The sequence below is a fragment of the Streptopelia decaocto genome (genome assembly GCF_964273445.1).
Source record: "Streptopelia decaocto genome assembly, chromosome: 12".
In the NCBI taxonomy this organism is placed as follows: Eukaryota; Metazoa; Chordata; class Aves; order Columbiformes; family Columbidae; genus Streptopelia; species Streptopelia decaocto.
In genome coordinates, this window is record NC_138667.1 from 19,280,885 (window position 1) to 19,297,487 (window position 16,603).

At 45.9% G+C, this 16,603-nt stretch overlaps 1 protein-coding gene across 4 annotated transcripts in view; it reads left to right on the forward strand.

Annotated features, from left to right (window-relative positions):
- Nucleotides 1–16,603, forward strand: part of FBXW11 (F-box and WD repeat domain containing 11) — a 70,226-nt gene extending 53,623 nt beyond the window's left edge. For all 4 annotated transcript variants that reach the window (XM_082064023.1, XM_082064022.1, XM_082064021.1 and 1 more), the window contains 8 exons: nucleotides 5,687–5,824; nucleotides 6,069–6,187; nucleotides 6,827–7,076; nucleotides 8,100–8,218; nucleotides 9,192–9,302; nucleotides 10,265–10,343; nucleotides 11,374–11,562; nucleotides 14,157–16,603. In XM_082064023.1, the coding sequence (XP_081920149.1) occupies nucleotides 5,687–5,824; nucleotides 6,069–6,187; nucleotides 6,827–7,076; nucleotides 8,100–8,218; nucleotides 9,192–9,302; nucleotides 10,265–10,343; nucleotides 11,374–11,535 (978 nt within the window). In that variant the 3' untranslated portion in view covers nucleotides 11,536–11,562; nucleotides 14,157–16,603. The remainder of the gene's footprint in view (nucleotides 1–5,686; nucleotides 5,825–6,068; nucleotides 6,188–6,826; nucleotides 7,077–8,099; nucleotides 8,219–9,191; nucleotides 9,303–10,264; nucleotides 10,344–11,373; nucleotides 11,563–14,156) is intronic.

Consider the following 16,603-nt stretch of genomic DNA (forward strand, 5'->3'; position numbering starts at 1 on the left):
CCACAGGCGCTTTGCAAATGACGTTTCTGACCCACGAGGCGGGGCAGGGGCAGGATGGGGCAGGGGCCGCATTCCGTGCTGCGCGGCCCAGGCTGCGGCTCTCGCGTCCCGCGGGGCACATGGCTCCTCGCAGACACCCCTTGCACGGGGCGCATCCTCGACTTGGATGTTTTTTAATTCACTTTGCCCACATCGCAGCTGCTTTTTTTCACAAACAGGCATAAAAGACTACTGGTTTTCTTCTGCAGGTTTGAAAAAGGGATTAATTGATCCTGTTTGGGTACTTTGAATGCCCCTATGCCCTGACAGGGCCTGATAAGTACCTGTTTAAATATGACTTTGTATTTTTACGGTGTTACGCATAAACACAGTTATTGTCTCCAGTGGAAACTAAACGGTGCAGTAGTGTTGTCAGCAGCATTGTTCTTCGCCAGGTGTTGTGCAGAGCCCAGGTGTCAGTGAAGCACCTCCGGGGACCTCTCTCTGTTTTCATTGCTTTTGCCTTGTAGTTTTAAGATTTCCTCCCCAGATCTGGAAGTTACAGCAGTAGTTCTCTGTTGCTTTGCCCATTTAAAGTTAGTTTATTTTGACGTTGCATCTGTAACCCAAAAGCTTGACATTCGGTGGCCTCTGAAGTGTGTTGTACCTGGTTGGTGGAAATGGGAGGAAAAACCAGCCAGATATGGATGGATTTCCCCGTGATCATCACGGCGTGCAGCTGCAGAGATGGAAAAGGTTTTTGTCAGATGCTGCCCTTGAATCTCTTTTGGGATGTGGTGCTTCGTGGCTGTGTTTGCAGAGGTGCTTGACAGAGAAGAGAGCGCTCCCAGGGCGGATGGACGGCTCTGTCCGTCCGCGTCCTGCTGTCCCCAGTTCTGCTGAGCAGGATGCACCAGGATCCTTCTTCCCCTCCCTGGGGAAGGGGAGCAGCTGTACCGGTGCAGTCGGCGATGGCCCGGCACAGCCCAGAACAGCTTTTACACTTGATTTACATGGGAGTCACCCGAGTTTCTCATGTCCTGCCCCTGCGGCGTGTTCCATCTCCTCCAGCAAGTCAGGCATTGCCCTCCTGGGCAGTGAGACTGTCCTAATGCTCAGTTACTCTTCTGTAGGTCTGAAACTTCAGTTTATGTTGCCTCTTTTTATCTGATTTACCTAAGCTATCTGGTGTATAACACCATTTTGGCACTTAGAGAAAACACTGTCTGTTCTTTATGCTTAATAAAACGGTCAGTATTATACTGCCAGCTTTCTTCCGAAGGGATTTCTTATATTCCTTGTATGTCTCTGGCCTTTAATGCACCTCCTGAAGTCTCCTTTTCCTCTTGAAGCAATGTGTGTATTCCATTGTCCAGATTTGTCTTGTTCAGCATCATAAGGTTGCTCTGTTATTTTTAAAAGGGTCCAGCAAAGCTACAGCGCGACTCAGGCGTAGTTTTACTTGGTGGACCTTTAAGCAGCTTCATACGTGTTGAATCAATCGCATGCAGAAAGGGACAACACTTCATCAATTTATATTGTCCACATGTGGATCTTATCTAAGCAGCTGTAAACATTAGGAACTTAACTTTTAGGTCTCAAATTCTGCCAAAAAAACCCAATATTTAATTGTAATTGTCTCCTGTGCCTGTTCTGTTGGCAATGACACTATGCTGCTGCCAGAGGTGACAACGTGCTCATCTCCTGGTGAACGTGGCCTTGGGTACGTCGCACCCGCAGCCAAAACTCTTCACTATCCCTTGAGATGTAAACCCCATCGAACGTACTGACCGGCCTGTTTTCTTGTTTGTCACTTGGGTGACGCAGCCGCTCTGAGTCTGCGGTGTTTGAGGGATGCTGGATGCGGTGCAGGTAGGTTTTCAGCCGCGCTGCTTTGGCACAGGGGTTTCATCGCTGTCCCTGTACAACACCCACGCCAGCGCTCATCCAGCCCCTGTGCTCTGTGGGTTTTTAGCTGTGTTTGCTGCTGCCTGCCCACCAGCAGCTCCTTCCCACGGTTTACAGAAGGGATGATCCTCCCCAGAAACGTGCTGATGCTCTTGACCTCCGGGGTTCTGTCCCTGGGCTGCTTTGGGCGCAGGCGCTGCTGCAGCCGCGTTTTGTGCTGCGTTGCACTGATCCCGCGTGCTCAGAGCAGTTCGTGCCGCTGGGCGATGCCAGGACAGCCGGCTCACTGCAGGTGCCTCCTGAGGTCCAGTTATTATCTCAGCAATATTATTATTATATCATATTATCTCAGCAATAAGCATCACGTAGCCCTTCTTCTGAAGGCCAAGAGAGAGACTGCGAAAGGTCTTTGGCCGTTACTGCTGGACAGCAGCTTGGAGACCCAGCGGTGAAGTCCAGACCCAAGCCCGGATCTAGGCAACCCGTATCCTTCTTCAAGAGCTTGAGGCTTTTTCTTTACCCCCCCTAATGGTTTTGGCATCTTCAAAAGCTCTTGAGAGAGGAAAGACCTCAAAGCTGCAGGGAGCCTGGTGCCATGGCCAAGCTGTCATTTTGTCCTTGCTTATCAAACCCTATTAACTTCATAATGAATGAAATATTAAGCCCACCCCGCCTCCATGACATAAGTTCATTTCCTTTCTTCTGCCAGAGTCAGGAAGGGATTTCTTCCTTCTCTGAAAAGAAAGCGCGTGAAGGAGAGGGATTTAGATTCTGACTGCCCCTGGTGTACATGCTCAATGCTTCATGAGAAAAATCCCAATGAACGTAACAAATGTGTAGGTCCCTTTTTCTCCTGCCCTGTTCATGCTGCAGGAGGATTGTGTGTTCAGAGGGAACAGAAGCTCCTTGGTTCTGGGGATTAAGAAAAACCCTCCTGCTCTGCAGTAACATTCACAACAATAAAAATGCAGCGTTAAGCCAAGGAACTGAACACAGTGTACAATATCAAATGGGAAAAAATCCTGTTCCTAGTAGATTATCCTTAGCACTTCCAAAGTATAGCAAATGTTCCAAGTGTTAATCCAGATGAATTGCATCTTTTTTTTTTTTGCTGTGCATCTTTGTATCAGTGAACACATTCTGGCATGGTCAAGGCTTGGCTATACCTCTGCATCTTGGGCTATTATCTGCGTGTACTTTTCTCTCTACGTGTCTTTTTTTAATCCATTTATGCATTTCTTCAGCTGCCAAATGGCTCTCCTGATGTGGCAGATGCTTTAGCCTCATTCTTGGTCTTTATCCCTTGTATGGCCAGACCGTGTTGGTTGTGCAGCCCATGTCAGCTATTGCTCTCGTGAGCTTTTAGCAAAGCGCCAGAAACGGTGTTTGTGTGTGTGTGAACTGAGGAGATATAGTTCTGCAACATCGTGCTTTTCATTGTGAAACCCAAGTTTACAGGCAGTCATCTTGGAGACTTTGAGGGGATCTGTAGAAAACAGAGTAGTGGGTGTTGCATATATTGGTATTAGGTTTGGTACTATAAATGTGCAGATAAACCATGGGTGTCATCAGCATTGACTCCCTGGTGCTTGTCACAGCCCATAAACCCCCTTGTACACACATGCCCACCTACTCGGCACGTACAGTTTATTAAGATATCTCCTGGAAAGGGGTTGCAGATGAAGACCTTTGTGAGCTGCACTATTCGGTAACCACCAGACATTTCCTACAGCCAGAAGCTTTAATGCGGTTGCCAGTATCGCATCAAACATGTTCCTTCTCCGAGGGTCCTCCAGTTTGCCCACCCACTCAGCCGTATTCAGTCATCTAAAATAATGTTATTTCTCTGTATGTCCACATCTGTTTTCACTCTCTTGCCAATTGAACTGCTGCTGTATATTCTCTGTGTATCGTGGCTACTTTCCCAGCATATTGAAAATTTACGCAGCGTAAGGGGATTTTACAAGTTCTTGAAAAACATGAAGTATTTTCCCACAGTAGCCGCGCCGTATAACGTCTGAGTGAAATGACATCTATTCTCAGAATTCAAGTGTGCACCTGCATATGACTTACTGCTTTATTGTGCCTTCACACAGATACAAATAACACTTGAGTTTCTTTTATTTAAAGCCAATATTTCCTCCTGGCGAGCTTGTTAAGTAGCTTCCTATAATGAGCTACGAGTTAAGCCAGCTTGTGTCCCGCGTGTCTGGTGAGCAAACTTTTACTGACACTTTCTCTGGGAAACTCCTACAAGCAACGTTTCTGATTTGTGGTGTTCTTAGTGCCTTCTGTAGCTATCGGTGGTCACTGTCACTAACTCCAATCTGTGATGCTTTATCTCCTGTGTCTTCAGGAGAGTATTGCCTTTTTCAATATCTTCCCTTCAGATCTACAATTGTATTGGTTCATGCTGTTAACGTCTACAGTCCTCTCCAGTTTCCGAGAGTCGCGCCTGTAGCAGCAAAGGAATTAACGAGTTGCGGTTCTGCCCTCCCAGCGCAGATGATAAATGTTGAGCTCAGGTTTAAGCAGCGTCTGTCCTTCCTCTCGCGCCTCCGTCCCGTGCTGAGCACAGCGAGCAGCCGCTGCCTTCAGGGCAGGAGTCCAAGGCTGAGCTTAAGCGTCAGATTTGAACGTTTTAAGCCCAGTTCCGAGCCTGACGATCAGCAGCACACTAGCTGGCCAGAAAAGGGGATCCCAAACTGGCGGATGATTTGCTATCTTAATTTCATTAACTTCACCACCAAACTGGAAGAGAACAAGAGGGGATGAGGAACTTGTCCACATGTTCCTCTAGGAGCATCACTTAGTACTTAGGATTTAGAGAAATTCCTGTGGCACATCAGGTTTGTATTACGACTGCGGATAATCCTGCCCAAATTGCATAATGGGAGACAATTGAAGGAGCAAATGTGTGGAGGACAAAGCAATAGGTTAGTTTTCCCTCGGAGCAGACATTTTCTTGGAATTGGGGTGTCACAGCTGCACTGCACTTTTGTCTTTAATAAGCATTTCAGTAGTTTTCCAGGCTTGGGAGGGCTGCAGAGGTGCCTGCTATTGCTTTGAAAGTTATCAATGTGCTTTTCCAATCAAACTGACCGTTGATCAGCTCCTTCCCAGGCTTCCATGCAGCATTTGGGGCGGGAACCCAGGGAAATAGGTAACTAAATGCTGTGTTTGGGTGCCTGTGCTGGAAGACGGGAACATCCCAGGCTGTGTAGGTACTGCAGGTGCTGCTCTGTGCCTGCATCCTCTCCTGGTTGTTGTTACGAGTCATAAAGCTGATTAAAACAGGGACATCATTCTGCTTCTGCTGTGAAATATTTTGTGGTGTGTCAGGGCTCTTAAAATGTCTCTCACAATGAAGATGTTGAGATTTTAAGGGGTTAAGAAAGGAAAGGCCCCAGCACTCCCGCAGGCTCCGCGTTGGGCTCAGCAGGGATGTGACGTTATTAGTTACACAAGCTCCTGCTTTAATCTGTGCTGCTTATGTCAGATGGTCCTGGAATCATGGGGGATAACTGAATTGTTACGAAATTTCTCTCTCTAATGGCTCGTTTGGAAATTCTCATTAAGGTTAGTTGACTGTGATTTTCACCACTAAACACAGCGTTTGTCATGAATAAAAAAAAACAACCTCCCAGTTCCAATTCATTGCTTTGTGCATTTTTATTAGGGTGGGGAGAAAATATATGATCAAGTTTGACATACTTTGAGGATGCCGTGTGTAGCAGTGGAAGGATTGCTGTGTGTGCTGGAGCAGTCGTGCCTGACTCCCCGTTGTTTCCCCTCTCAGACTATAGAATCCAACTGGCGATGCGGACGACACAACTTGCAAAGGATCCAGTGCCGCTCCGAAAACAGCAAAGGTGTCTACTGTTTACAGTACGATGATGAAAAGATTATCAGTGGCCTACGAGATAACTCCATCAAGGTAAATGCTTTTGTTCCGCCTTTCCCGTAAAGGTAGGTGGGCGATTCTGCCTTGGAATGGCAGCTGCTTGTGTCTTTTTGTGATGGTTGATTATTTCACTGTTCTGGCAAAGCTAAAAGGGAGGACAGGCAAATTCCTCATGTATTCTCCCTCCGGTTTTCTTCCTTCCTTCTCTGTTGTCACAATGTTCAAGTCTTGGATATAAATGGATGGTAAGCCATTTCTGCTTCTTGTTTTTAAACAGATTTGGGACAAGACAAGCTTGGAATGTTTGAAGGTATTAACAGGACATACTGGCTCGGTTCTTTGTCTGCAGTACGACGAGAGGGTCATCGTAACTGGATCTTCAGATTCTACAGTGAGGCGAGTGTTAAGTTTTTGCACAAATATTATATGAGTATTAGGGCTGGGAGTACTTAGAGTAATATCCAAATATCAGAAAACATGCCGAATATTAATGTGAAACTATTATTTACAGTTGGCAAAGCATCACATTCAGTAGTTCTTTTTTTTGCCAAATTTCCATCTCATTTATTATTATCCATCTTATTTATTATTATATGACCTGTATGATTCAAGATATATCCTGAAGCTGTAGAATGGCTGGTGGCTCACTATACAACCTTATTTAGGGTTTCTTATACCACTTTCTGACACCTCTTAATTATGACTCTTAATGAAGGGGTACTTGGTATATATGGAGCACTTGTCCGACTGCAGTTTTGACAATACTGAGTTTAAATTCTTGTATGAATTCAATGGTCAGTAGATGTCCAATACAGAGACGCTCAGGCCTGGTTCAGTGGAAGGGCCTTGTCTCCATGGTTCACCAATGCAAATCTCTGCAGAAGTTGTAAAAAGTTAAGAACTGGTCAGAACACCCTTCAGGTATTTAGCGATTTTTCACTTCACGTAAGCTAGTAGGTAGCCCTTGAGCAGATGTGCATGTTTATGCTCTATACCATCATCCTTCAGTTGGGATAAAATTACTTTCTGTTGCAGAGTTTGGGATGTAAATACAGGTGAAGTTCTGAACACGTTGATTCATCACAACGAGGCAGTGCTTCATTTGAGGTTCAGTAACGGCTTAATGGTGACGTGCTCCAAGGACAGATCGATCGCTGTTTGGGACATGGCGTCGCCCACCGACATCACCCTGCGCCGTGTCTTGGTCGGCCATCGTGCTGCCGTCAATGTGGTCGACTTCGATGACAAGTATATTGTGTCAGCATCAGGTGACAGGACCATTAAAGTAAGTTGGCAAAGCTCCAGTCAAGGTCCACGTGTCTACCCAGCCAGAAAAGCTTCCGAGTGTTACTTGGCTCTGAGTATCCCAAGTGTTCCTAAGTGGTTCTGTGCCTTTTTCTTTATGGTTCGACGAGCTGCTGCCTCTTGCTGGCTGTTCATGGTTTTATGTGCATAACTAGGCTTGGAACATTTCTGTGGCTTCTGTCGTACAACTGCAAAAACGTGAAGCCTGTTTGAACTCCAGTCTCAAGATTGGTTTGTTTGTTAAATGTGGCGCATTTTGTGACTTTTTCCAAGTGTTATTTTTATATCCGTTGGTGATCCCGTTCCAGACATGAGATTTATCAGCAGTTGCCTTTCCTCACCATGTCTTCCCGGCAGCTCAACCAGACTTTGCCATGTTTGAAGAATTAATGTGTATGAAGACTATTACATACGGGAAGATTTGAGTTACCCAGAGCATATTAATATCACAAAGGCGTTTGCACCCTGCACTCTCTAGAACCAGAGCTACCTTAGGCTGTGCTAAAAAGCTCTTTGCAGTTTAATGTCCAAATACCTGTCAGAGAACCTGCTGCACTCTGTTGGAAAATGAGCCACTGGATACTCTGCGTTACAACTTCAATTACAGCTCATTAAAAATGGGCAAAGTTGGTTGAATCATTTAACGTTAAGAAAGAAGCAGCCACCAAACTTTTACAGGCCACATTTTTTTCCTTCTCTTCCTAGCAGATTGCTAGCAGTTTCTTTGGTTAAAAAATGTGAGGTTTTTGCATATGGGATAACTATTTTATAGACAACCCTGCACCAGCTTTTCTCATTGACTCGATGTACAACAGCAGTTCCCCATGGCCCCAGTCTCCCATTAACATCAGGTACATTTTGCCTGTAAAAATGTGATTTTGCCTGTAAAAATGTGATTTTCATTCCCACTGTCCTGTTTATGAGTTGGTAATGGCTTCTGTTGAAATTCAAACCCCTTGTTTGGGTGTAATTCTCAGAGGAGTGTTCACCTCATGTTTCACAGGTCTGGAGTACCAGTACGTGCGAGTTCGTTCGTACTCTGAATGGGCACAAGCGCGGCATCGCGTGCCTGCAGTACCGGGACCGGCTCGTCGTCAGTGGGTCTTCCGACAATACCATTCGGTGGGTGCCACGGGGCTGCCGGCAGCATGGAACAACGTACATTGGTGAAAATAGGATTTCTTGTCATTTTTAAGGTGGTCCTGCACTGCTGCACACACAAAACACAGAACCATAGAACGGTTTGGGTTGAAGGGACCTTAAAGCTCCCCCAGTGCCCCCTGTGCCATGAGCAGGGACATCTTCACCAGCTCAGGTTGCTCAGAGCCCCGTCCAGCCTGGCCTGGGATGTCTCCAGGGATGGGGCATCCACAGCTTCTCCAGCCTGTTCCAGTCCCTTGCCACCCTCACAGTGAAGAGTTTCTTCCTTATATCTAATCTAAATCTCCCCCCTCTTAGTTTAAAGCCATCACCCCTCATCCTGTCACTACATCCCCTTGTGAAAAGTCCCTGTCCAGGTTTCTTTAGGTCCCCTCTAGGTACTGAAAGGCCACAATAAGGTCTCCCCAGAGCCCTCGCCAGGCTGAGCGCCCCAGTTCTCTCAGCCAGAGACACCTTTGCTATGTCTGGCTTTTGGAGCAGGGGGAAAAGTGGGACACTGAGGTTTATGTCACAAGTAAACAAAGCTTCTTATCTGTTTCTGTAGTTTATGACCGCGCTGTCTCTTTGGAGGCATGAGGAAAGTGTTGGTCACTGATTTTCTTAATTACTTTCTTAACCTCTAATCACTGGTTTATGCAGAATGGGAGAAAGTATATTAAAGTTTCCCAAGATAATTTAAAAAGTATCCAACATTTACTTGAATGTAATTTTGAATGATCAGATGAATTTTGATGTGCTGATGCTGCAACACAAACTTATCTCTGAATTGTGTGCAAGGAGCATCTCATGGTCCTACCAGCTGCCTCCTTTTAGTAAATTATGTGCTATCTTCCACAGAAACCCATTCGGTACCCTGCTTAAATCCCTGCAGGTGGGGCCACGGGCCGATGCTGACCCTGAGGGACTCACAGTGTCTTTCCTCTGCTCTCTGCAGGCTATGGGACATTGAATGCGGTGCCTGTTTAAGGGTACTAGAAGGCCACGAAGAACTGGTTCGATGCATCAGGTTCGACAATAAGAGGATTGTTAGTGGAGCCTATGATGGGTATGTTTTTGAAAGCAATTTAAAAAAAAATGTGCTGTGTCTAGCAAGGCATCTTCTGCAAACCGTTGAGCCTTTGCTCCCTGTGGAAGGGCTCTCTTCTGATTTGACTAATGGATCAACATTTGACCGAGTGGCTTCTGCTTGAGCATTTCAACACAGCAGGCTGCACTTTTAAGTAGTCAAGAAGCTGGTTTTCTGCTGCTCTTTAGCGCACTCCTGAATTGTGTTATCACTCAAGTTTGATTTTCCATAGAAAGGAAACTTTAGTTTGGCTGAAGTGACAGCCACCCCTAAGTGCATTGCTTTGTTTCTTCCCTCAGGAATTGCTCCTTGCCAGGTCCTCTGTGTTTAGAGTAGTTTAGGCTTCCTATTTTTATAAGAGAGCAGCACTGAACATCCTTGTTGCAAGAGTAAACGTATCTCCCAGGGCTCTGGGAACCCCTCGGTGACCGTCTCTGGTGGGCGGGAGGCAGGAGCCTGTTGGCACTTACGGCTTACATCCGTGTCCAGATCCTCCGGGTCTGTCTCTGCCCGATTTATGCTTCAAGTGAACAGTAGGGTTATGGAAAACAATTCTGGAACTGTGTTTGTCTCTAACCTTTTATTTGGGTTTAGAGCCGCCCCGGCCTGATTCCCTGGGCACATTGCAGCTTGTCAGCAGCGCTGGGAGCTCCCGATCCCCCGCGGTCCCAGGGGGCTCGTGCACACACAGTGAACGTGTCTTTCACATCACCGACCCACCAGGGCCATCACAACAACGTCACTATATTTGCTGCTAGAAAGAAATACAAAGCTATTTGTGTTGTATGAGATTTAGCGGAAATATTTTAGTGAAGGTTCTGCTTGATTCTGATAAACGAGCTGTAGGGGGAATCACAGACTTTTCCATCACTTTAGATGTTGCTTCTGTGCTTATACTTGAAACAACGCTTTCCTAACCATCTTCTTCTTTTGCATTACAGCAAAATTAAAGTTTGGGACTTGCAAGCTGCTCTTGACCCTCGTGCCCCAGCAAGTACATTATGCTTGCGTACATTAGTGGTATGTAAAATTAATTCATTTGGGGTTATCTGGAATCTTTTATTTGTGAGAGGCATTTTATTGCAGTATGGTGGGATAGGTATAAAACTCAGGATGTTTTATAAAGCCTAAACTGCTGCTTATTCTAAGAATAAGGAAAAATATATATATTCTTATATCCTGAATGATTTCTAGTTTAAAATTCTTGTGTATTCTAAAAAAAAACCCCAAACAAACCAGCATGACACTGTATCAAACAATTCTAGTTATTGGTGTGTTTCTCTAATATCATTGTAGTGCTGACTTTAAATTTCCTCTAATTGAAAAGGGGGAAGGAACCTCGGGAGCCTTTCCCAAAACCTCCCAGCCCTTGGGTTTGGAAGGAAGGGATGTGCCGAGGGAAGGGAGATGGGCTGGAAGGATTGAATCACTTCAGAAGACCATCAGATTTAAGGCTGTTGCTTAAGTTATATTTTTCTTTGTAATAAGGGTTTTAGTTTATGACAGCAGACTTAATTAAAACTAAATTAGGGAAATGAGTTCTTTGTTCTTTCCCCGGATGTGTGGATGACATTTTCCTTCAGGAGTCGGTTTGATGAGCCGTAGGAACCCGAAGTTGTCTTTCTGATGGTGCTGGGCTCCTTCAGCACGTGCTCGGCCTTCCCAGCCCCTAAAGAAGTGCTGACGTGGCCAGAAATGCTCCTCATTTTAGTTTCTATTCACAAGTCCTGGCACAGAGACGAGGTTTAACTGTTCTTTGAATGCGGTATATTTAGTTTTACTGAAAATAGGCTGCTTTTTCTTTTCGATAGGCTGCTTTTGCCTTTAATAACCTCTATGCCGGCCCCTCCAGGGGAGGCTCAGGCTTTACAGGCGCTGGGTTTGGAAACCACGTGTTTTGCTGAACAAGCTTACACACAAATGAGCATTTCTTCAACTCGAGTGTCGTGACAGCAAAGGGTTTCCCGACCAGCCCACCAGCGGTTGTGCTGTGATGGGGTGGAGTGTTGTGCTCTCCGTGCCTTGCTCATGGACTCCCTGTTACTCGCAGGAACATTCAGGACGTGTCTTCAGACTCCAGTTTGATGAGTTTCAGATCATTAGTAGTTCCCACGACGATACAATTCTGATTTGGGATTTCTTAAACGTGCCACCCAGTGCCCAGAACGAGACCCGCTCTCCATCTAGAACATACACGTACATCTCCAGATAACAGTCTGCACTTTCCTGCCCTCAGAAGGTAAGTCTCCCTTGTTTTATTGGCTGTATTATAAATATCTGAAATTATCGCTCTGCCTGCAGGTTGGCTTAGTCAAAACAAGCAGCTGATGTTTTCCTTAAGAAAATAAAACCTGTTTATGCCAGTCATGTTTCAGCTTATGAAACTTGTAATGTTTTCTTAGCCCCTTCTATAATCCCTCCTGTTTAGAACCAGGTACATCAGGTGTTTCATGGAAAGTTGTTATCTGTTCACAACCGTCTTGGAACTGGAGGAGACTTGGTGTGTTGCACAGCTGTTCCAGACACGCTGAGAATTCTTGATGCGTCTGCTCGCTCTGTGGAGCTTTGTAACGAGCGCTGTGGTGCATCTCCATAACCAAACGTGCGTGACATCTTTGGGCAAATGCTCGTCAGAAACGAGCAGTTCTGTGATAACCTCAAAGAGCAGGGAGAGCGTTCAGAACTCAAATTCACATCACGTCAGGCAGCGCGACAGCTCAGAGGTGTCAGGAACAGCGCGCGTTAACTTTGCGCGTTTTGTTTCCATTTTTCTGCAAGTCAGCTTCGTTTAGTTCTCACAGCACAGTGGGTAAAAGCTCTGCTGTTGGTTGGAACAGTGGATTCTTTGCCTTGTGTCATCTATATTATTGACAATGATTGCAGTTCAGACTCTAAACAGCTGCGGATGCCGGGGCTTGGGCACAGAAATGGCTTCACCGAAGCGGAGTGGTCGCCCCGTTCCCCGGCGGCTGTGCCGGTGCCGGCAGCTCCCGAGGCGAGAGGACTCGCATTGCCCCAACAGGGAGGATTAATTTTATTTAAAGTAGATAATTAGTAGTTTGTTTAAACACTGTGGGAAAAGCTTTCCCTGCCTTCATATGAGCACAGATTTCATTAGCTGTGTATCGTTCCCCTGCTGCGGCAGTGAGTTCCTCGGGTTTTCCCACTCCTGGCTAGGGAATACCTTGTGAAGATGCTGGTTCTTCAGAATGCGTTTTCCCCCAGCTGGCAGCATTCCTCAGGAAGGCGTTGCCTGCCTCTCGCGCCACCTGGGCTCCCAAGCCAAGACAACATCCTCTCTGAATGTGACGCTCCTTATCTTTCAGAGGGTCAAAGCGCTAACCTGCCCATTGCTCGGCTGAGTTTCCCGTCTTTCCGAGCCTTAATTAACATAATTACACCCATGATTAAGGAAGAAGCGTTACGCTACAATGATGAGGTAGTGTGCACAACCAGCAGCTAACGGAAACCTTAAACCCACGTTTTAAGAGCACTGCTGCAAGGGTAGCTCAGTAAAACTCGCGCGTGTTGGAGGCCGACAGGAACCCGCGGGCTGTGTCCTGAGCTGCAGCTGACGGGCGCGTCCTGAGCCCCGATCCTGCCCCTGGCAGCGGGAGCTGCAGGCCGGGTTGAAGTCAAATGGTTTTCCTTCTCTCTGGAAACTTTTCGTCCTCCTTTCTGAGTATTTTTGGTTTTCCTTGCTTTTTCAGGCATTTAGAATAGGCTGTGTGAGAAGACAATAGTTTTTGGGAACATCTCCTTCTGTCATACACCAGTGTTTTCTTCTGTTAACTTACAATTTGAGATTGACATTCTTTTGTTTGGTTGGTTTGTTTTTCTAAAAAAAAAGATACATAAGTATATTTGGCAGGCTTCTTTTACTAGTTTTGATTTATGGAAAAGCTATACATAGCATGTCTTAAGCGCACAAGAAATTAGGAATTGAATAAAATTGATATCAATTGGCTTGAGCAGCAATATGCTGGTGTCTGCTGCCCACACGACCCAGCGTCACCGAGATCTGTCAGGGAAACACGAAATGCCTTTGGTGGCGTGTTCTGTGCACAGCTCGTGTCTGCCCGGCGCCCCGCACAGAGCGTCAACCAGGCGGGTCTCCGTGGGCGGGAACCACCGGCCCTTTATCACGGTCTCCCATACAGGAGAGATGCTGCGGTGTCACTCTGTGACTGGTTGGTCTGACTTGAGAATCCAGAAATATAAACTTACGTAAAACCGTGATCAAACAGCTCGTATTTCATTATGACACTTAATGAAACGGTTTTCTATACTGTTAAACATTAGAGTTCTCTGCATTTCGAAGCAGCCCTGTGCGCTTGTTTACAACGTTCCGCCTCTTCAAAGCAGATCATTTCTGACAGTCCTGGTGGTTGGCTGCTGGGGTTTTACTGCTTTCTGTTGAATTCCTGTAGCTTATTGTAACATGATAAAAATTGTTACGGTATGCTAGTCCAATATTCTTATATGATGCGCTAGGGATGGGGCTGGGGGAGGGGAGGTCGGGGGGAAGCACCTAAAGGTGTTTTAACCTTTGTGGGAATTCCCCATCAGAAGAGGGTAGTTCTGTGTAGTCTGTAATGGTTTTGGGAAGTTGCAGGTAAAATCAAAGTTCAGATTTAATGACACTGAGAACTCGCTAGTAGTGAGGTCCTGTGGCTGGACAAGGTAGACACATAAAACCACTCGAGTAGTTCTGCCCTTTCATTTTCACCGCGGAGCACTGAGGATGGTGTGGGCCTCGCCCCCAGATGTCTCCAGATGTTGCTTTTTGATTTGTATCTTCTGGCCGTTCAGTTTGTGTTTTGTCTTTTCCAGGGTTTCACAGTCTTGAACTACTGGATTTTTGGCTACTACATGCCTGAAGATGTTGATTGACAGCTAAAGTCAGAATTGGTTCTAGATGCTGTGTAGATGCAAAGCAGCACAATTCTATATCTAAATTCCTTAATCTTTCCTGCTCTCAGTGGTCGTCTTTGAATTTACTGCAAATTCACTGACTTGGAGTAGACGAATTTCAGAAGCCCATCCTTCCCTGCAGTGAGAAATCCAAAGCTTCACATGTAAATTGTCTGTAGAAACTGAACTCTGATGGCTTGTTTTTCAGAAATAAATCAGAAGACAAGAAAGGACTTGGCCTAATTTATATTGCTTTGCACTTTTGTCTGACTTTAAAGAAAAAACATTCTCCAATGAAATTTGGGTGCCAAACACATACCCAGAATGTACAGAGCTTTGCTTTCGAAGTCACCGTTGTCCTTTAGACTTTACTCATGACAGACCCAGAGCCTGTTTTGTTTGGTAGGAGTGTACGTTGGACTCGTAGAAATATTTCTGAATTGCTCAGTAATATTTTTGGATTACAGTTTACTTGTTTCCGCACCAATAATTTCTTTTAAATTAAAGATTACCTGTAATTCAGGCTAGGTTATCTAAACTAGTTGTATAGCACCGTCTTTTCCTTTTCCCTGTGCTCTGTACTACAGCCGTCCTGCGCTTCCCCATGTTTGGTATAGTAAAACCTTTCCATGTGTGCTTGCCTCATTGCCGATACTGTACAAGCATGTAGATATAATGTACATAACAGCGTGACCCCGGGTGCCGCAGGCGGGATGTCCTGACACTACACACTAATGCGGAATGTGGTAGCACTTGGCGGCGGGATGTTCAAACTACTGGCACTGCAGGGGTTAATGTGAGTTTCCGAGACAGTTTCTCTGCAAAAGGAGGTTTTCAGTATTCATTAGTTGTTTGGTTTTTTGTTTTCCGTTTTTTCGTTTTGTTTTGTTTTTTAATGGGAACTACATATTTTAAAATGTAATTTCTAAACTTTTTAAAAATTAAAAAAAGTGTTTAATTTATGTTCTGTATCTTACATTTTGTGCCGCAGTATTTGCAGCTGTGTCTCCGTTCGGCGCCAGCGGGTCCCGCAGCCCCGGCTGCCCGTCCTTAGCGGTAGTTCGGCTGCTCCGTGGAGAAGACGCCAAGGGCCAAAGTTCAGTTAATTTCTGTGTGATTTGTAACACGGTGGAGCGGAGGTGCCCTCGAGTTCATGTGCTGCTTACCATGCTGATTACCTTGCCTAATTACTGTGCTGGTTTTCTTTTCCGCAGCCGTGACCGCCGCGCTGTCCTGCTCACGGCTCCTCTTCATTAGCATGCTTTATCAGCAACTTGCTGCTTTTTCTTTTGTCATAGTGTCCCCTCTAATTTCTGTGGTCATACAAACGCTACTGCATTTTTCTCATGTCAGAATAAGACGTGGAGAGATGCAACTGTGAGTATTTTGTCTGCGTTAGCCGTGTGTGACTACGCCTGTCGGTGGCTTTTCCTTCCTGCTCCGGTCGAGCAGGGTGTGAAATGCGCCTGTTCTCCGGGCGGCCGCGTGCTGGCACAGCGATGTCCTGCCGTCCCCGAGCCCGCGTGCAGCGCGTGGCTTCTGTCCCGGCAGTGCTTTGCGGGGTTCGTGTTCTGCGCGCTGGGGCTCAGAGGGGCCGGGTCGCCAGCTCCGAGCGGCGGCTGCGGGCAGCGAACCCAGCGGGCGAGAGCCAGCGCGGCTGCGGGCTGCCCGCTCTTCCCCTGCACGCTCAGAGAGGTGCCGGGATCAGCGTTCAAATTAAACTCCCATGTACGTGTTACTACAACAATATTTATTTCATTGAGATGACCGAATGTGATGAATTACAGAAGGTTAAAACCGCGCTCCTAAGCGTCCATACGATCACTTTTTGGTGAGCTTGACAGTAGTTTGTGAAAGTGTCTTACTTTACCCTTCTCATCTAATAGCTTTAATATTCAACTGTTGAGAAAGAAAAATCTGTCGCAGCCCTGAAGAAAAAGGTATTTGTTTCCGAAGAACGGAGTCCTTTTTTAAAATGCATGTGAGATTTAAATTCCTGTTTTTCCTTGGGAGATAATGGTATTTGAACATGCAGTCGGAACTTTTGTGCTTTGTGTACCATAGCAGTGGACTTCTGTGACTGGCACCCAAGGACCGTGGCTCCTGGGATGAATGGTAGTGATCCTGGCTGCACGCTGGACTTTGTTTTGCTGACCATAATTGAGCAACTGTACATTACTGCTATATTAATGTTTCAAAGCACTGGGATAGTCTAATTCTAACTTGTAATTATGTTTGCCAATTATCTGTTTGGAAAGTTGATGTATGAACAGCTTCTTGAAACTGTTAAATTGTACAGATATCGTTCATGATCTAAAGCTTTGTACTGTGGAATGTGCTTAATAAAAAAAAAGTTTGAACTTAAT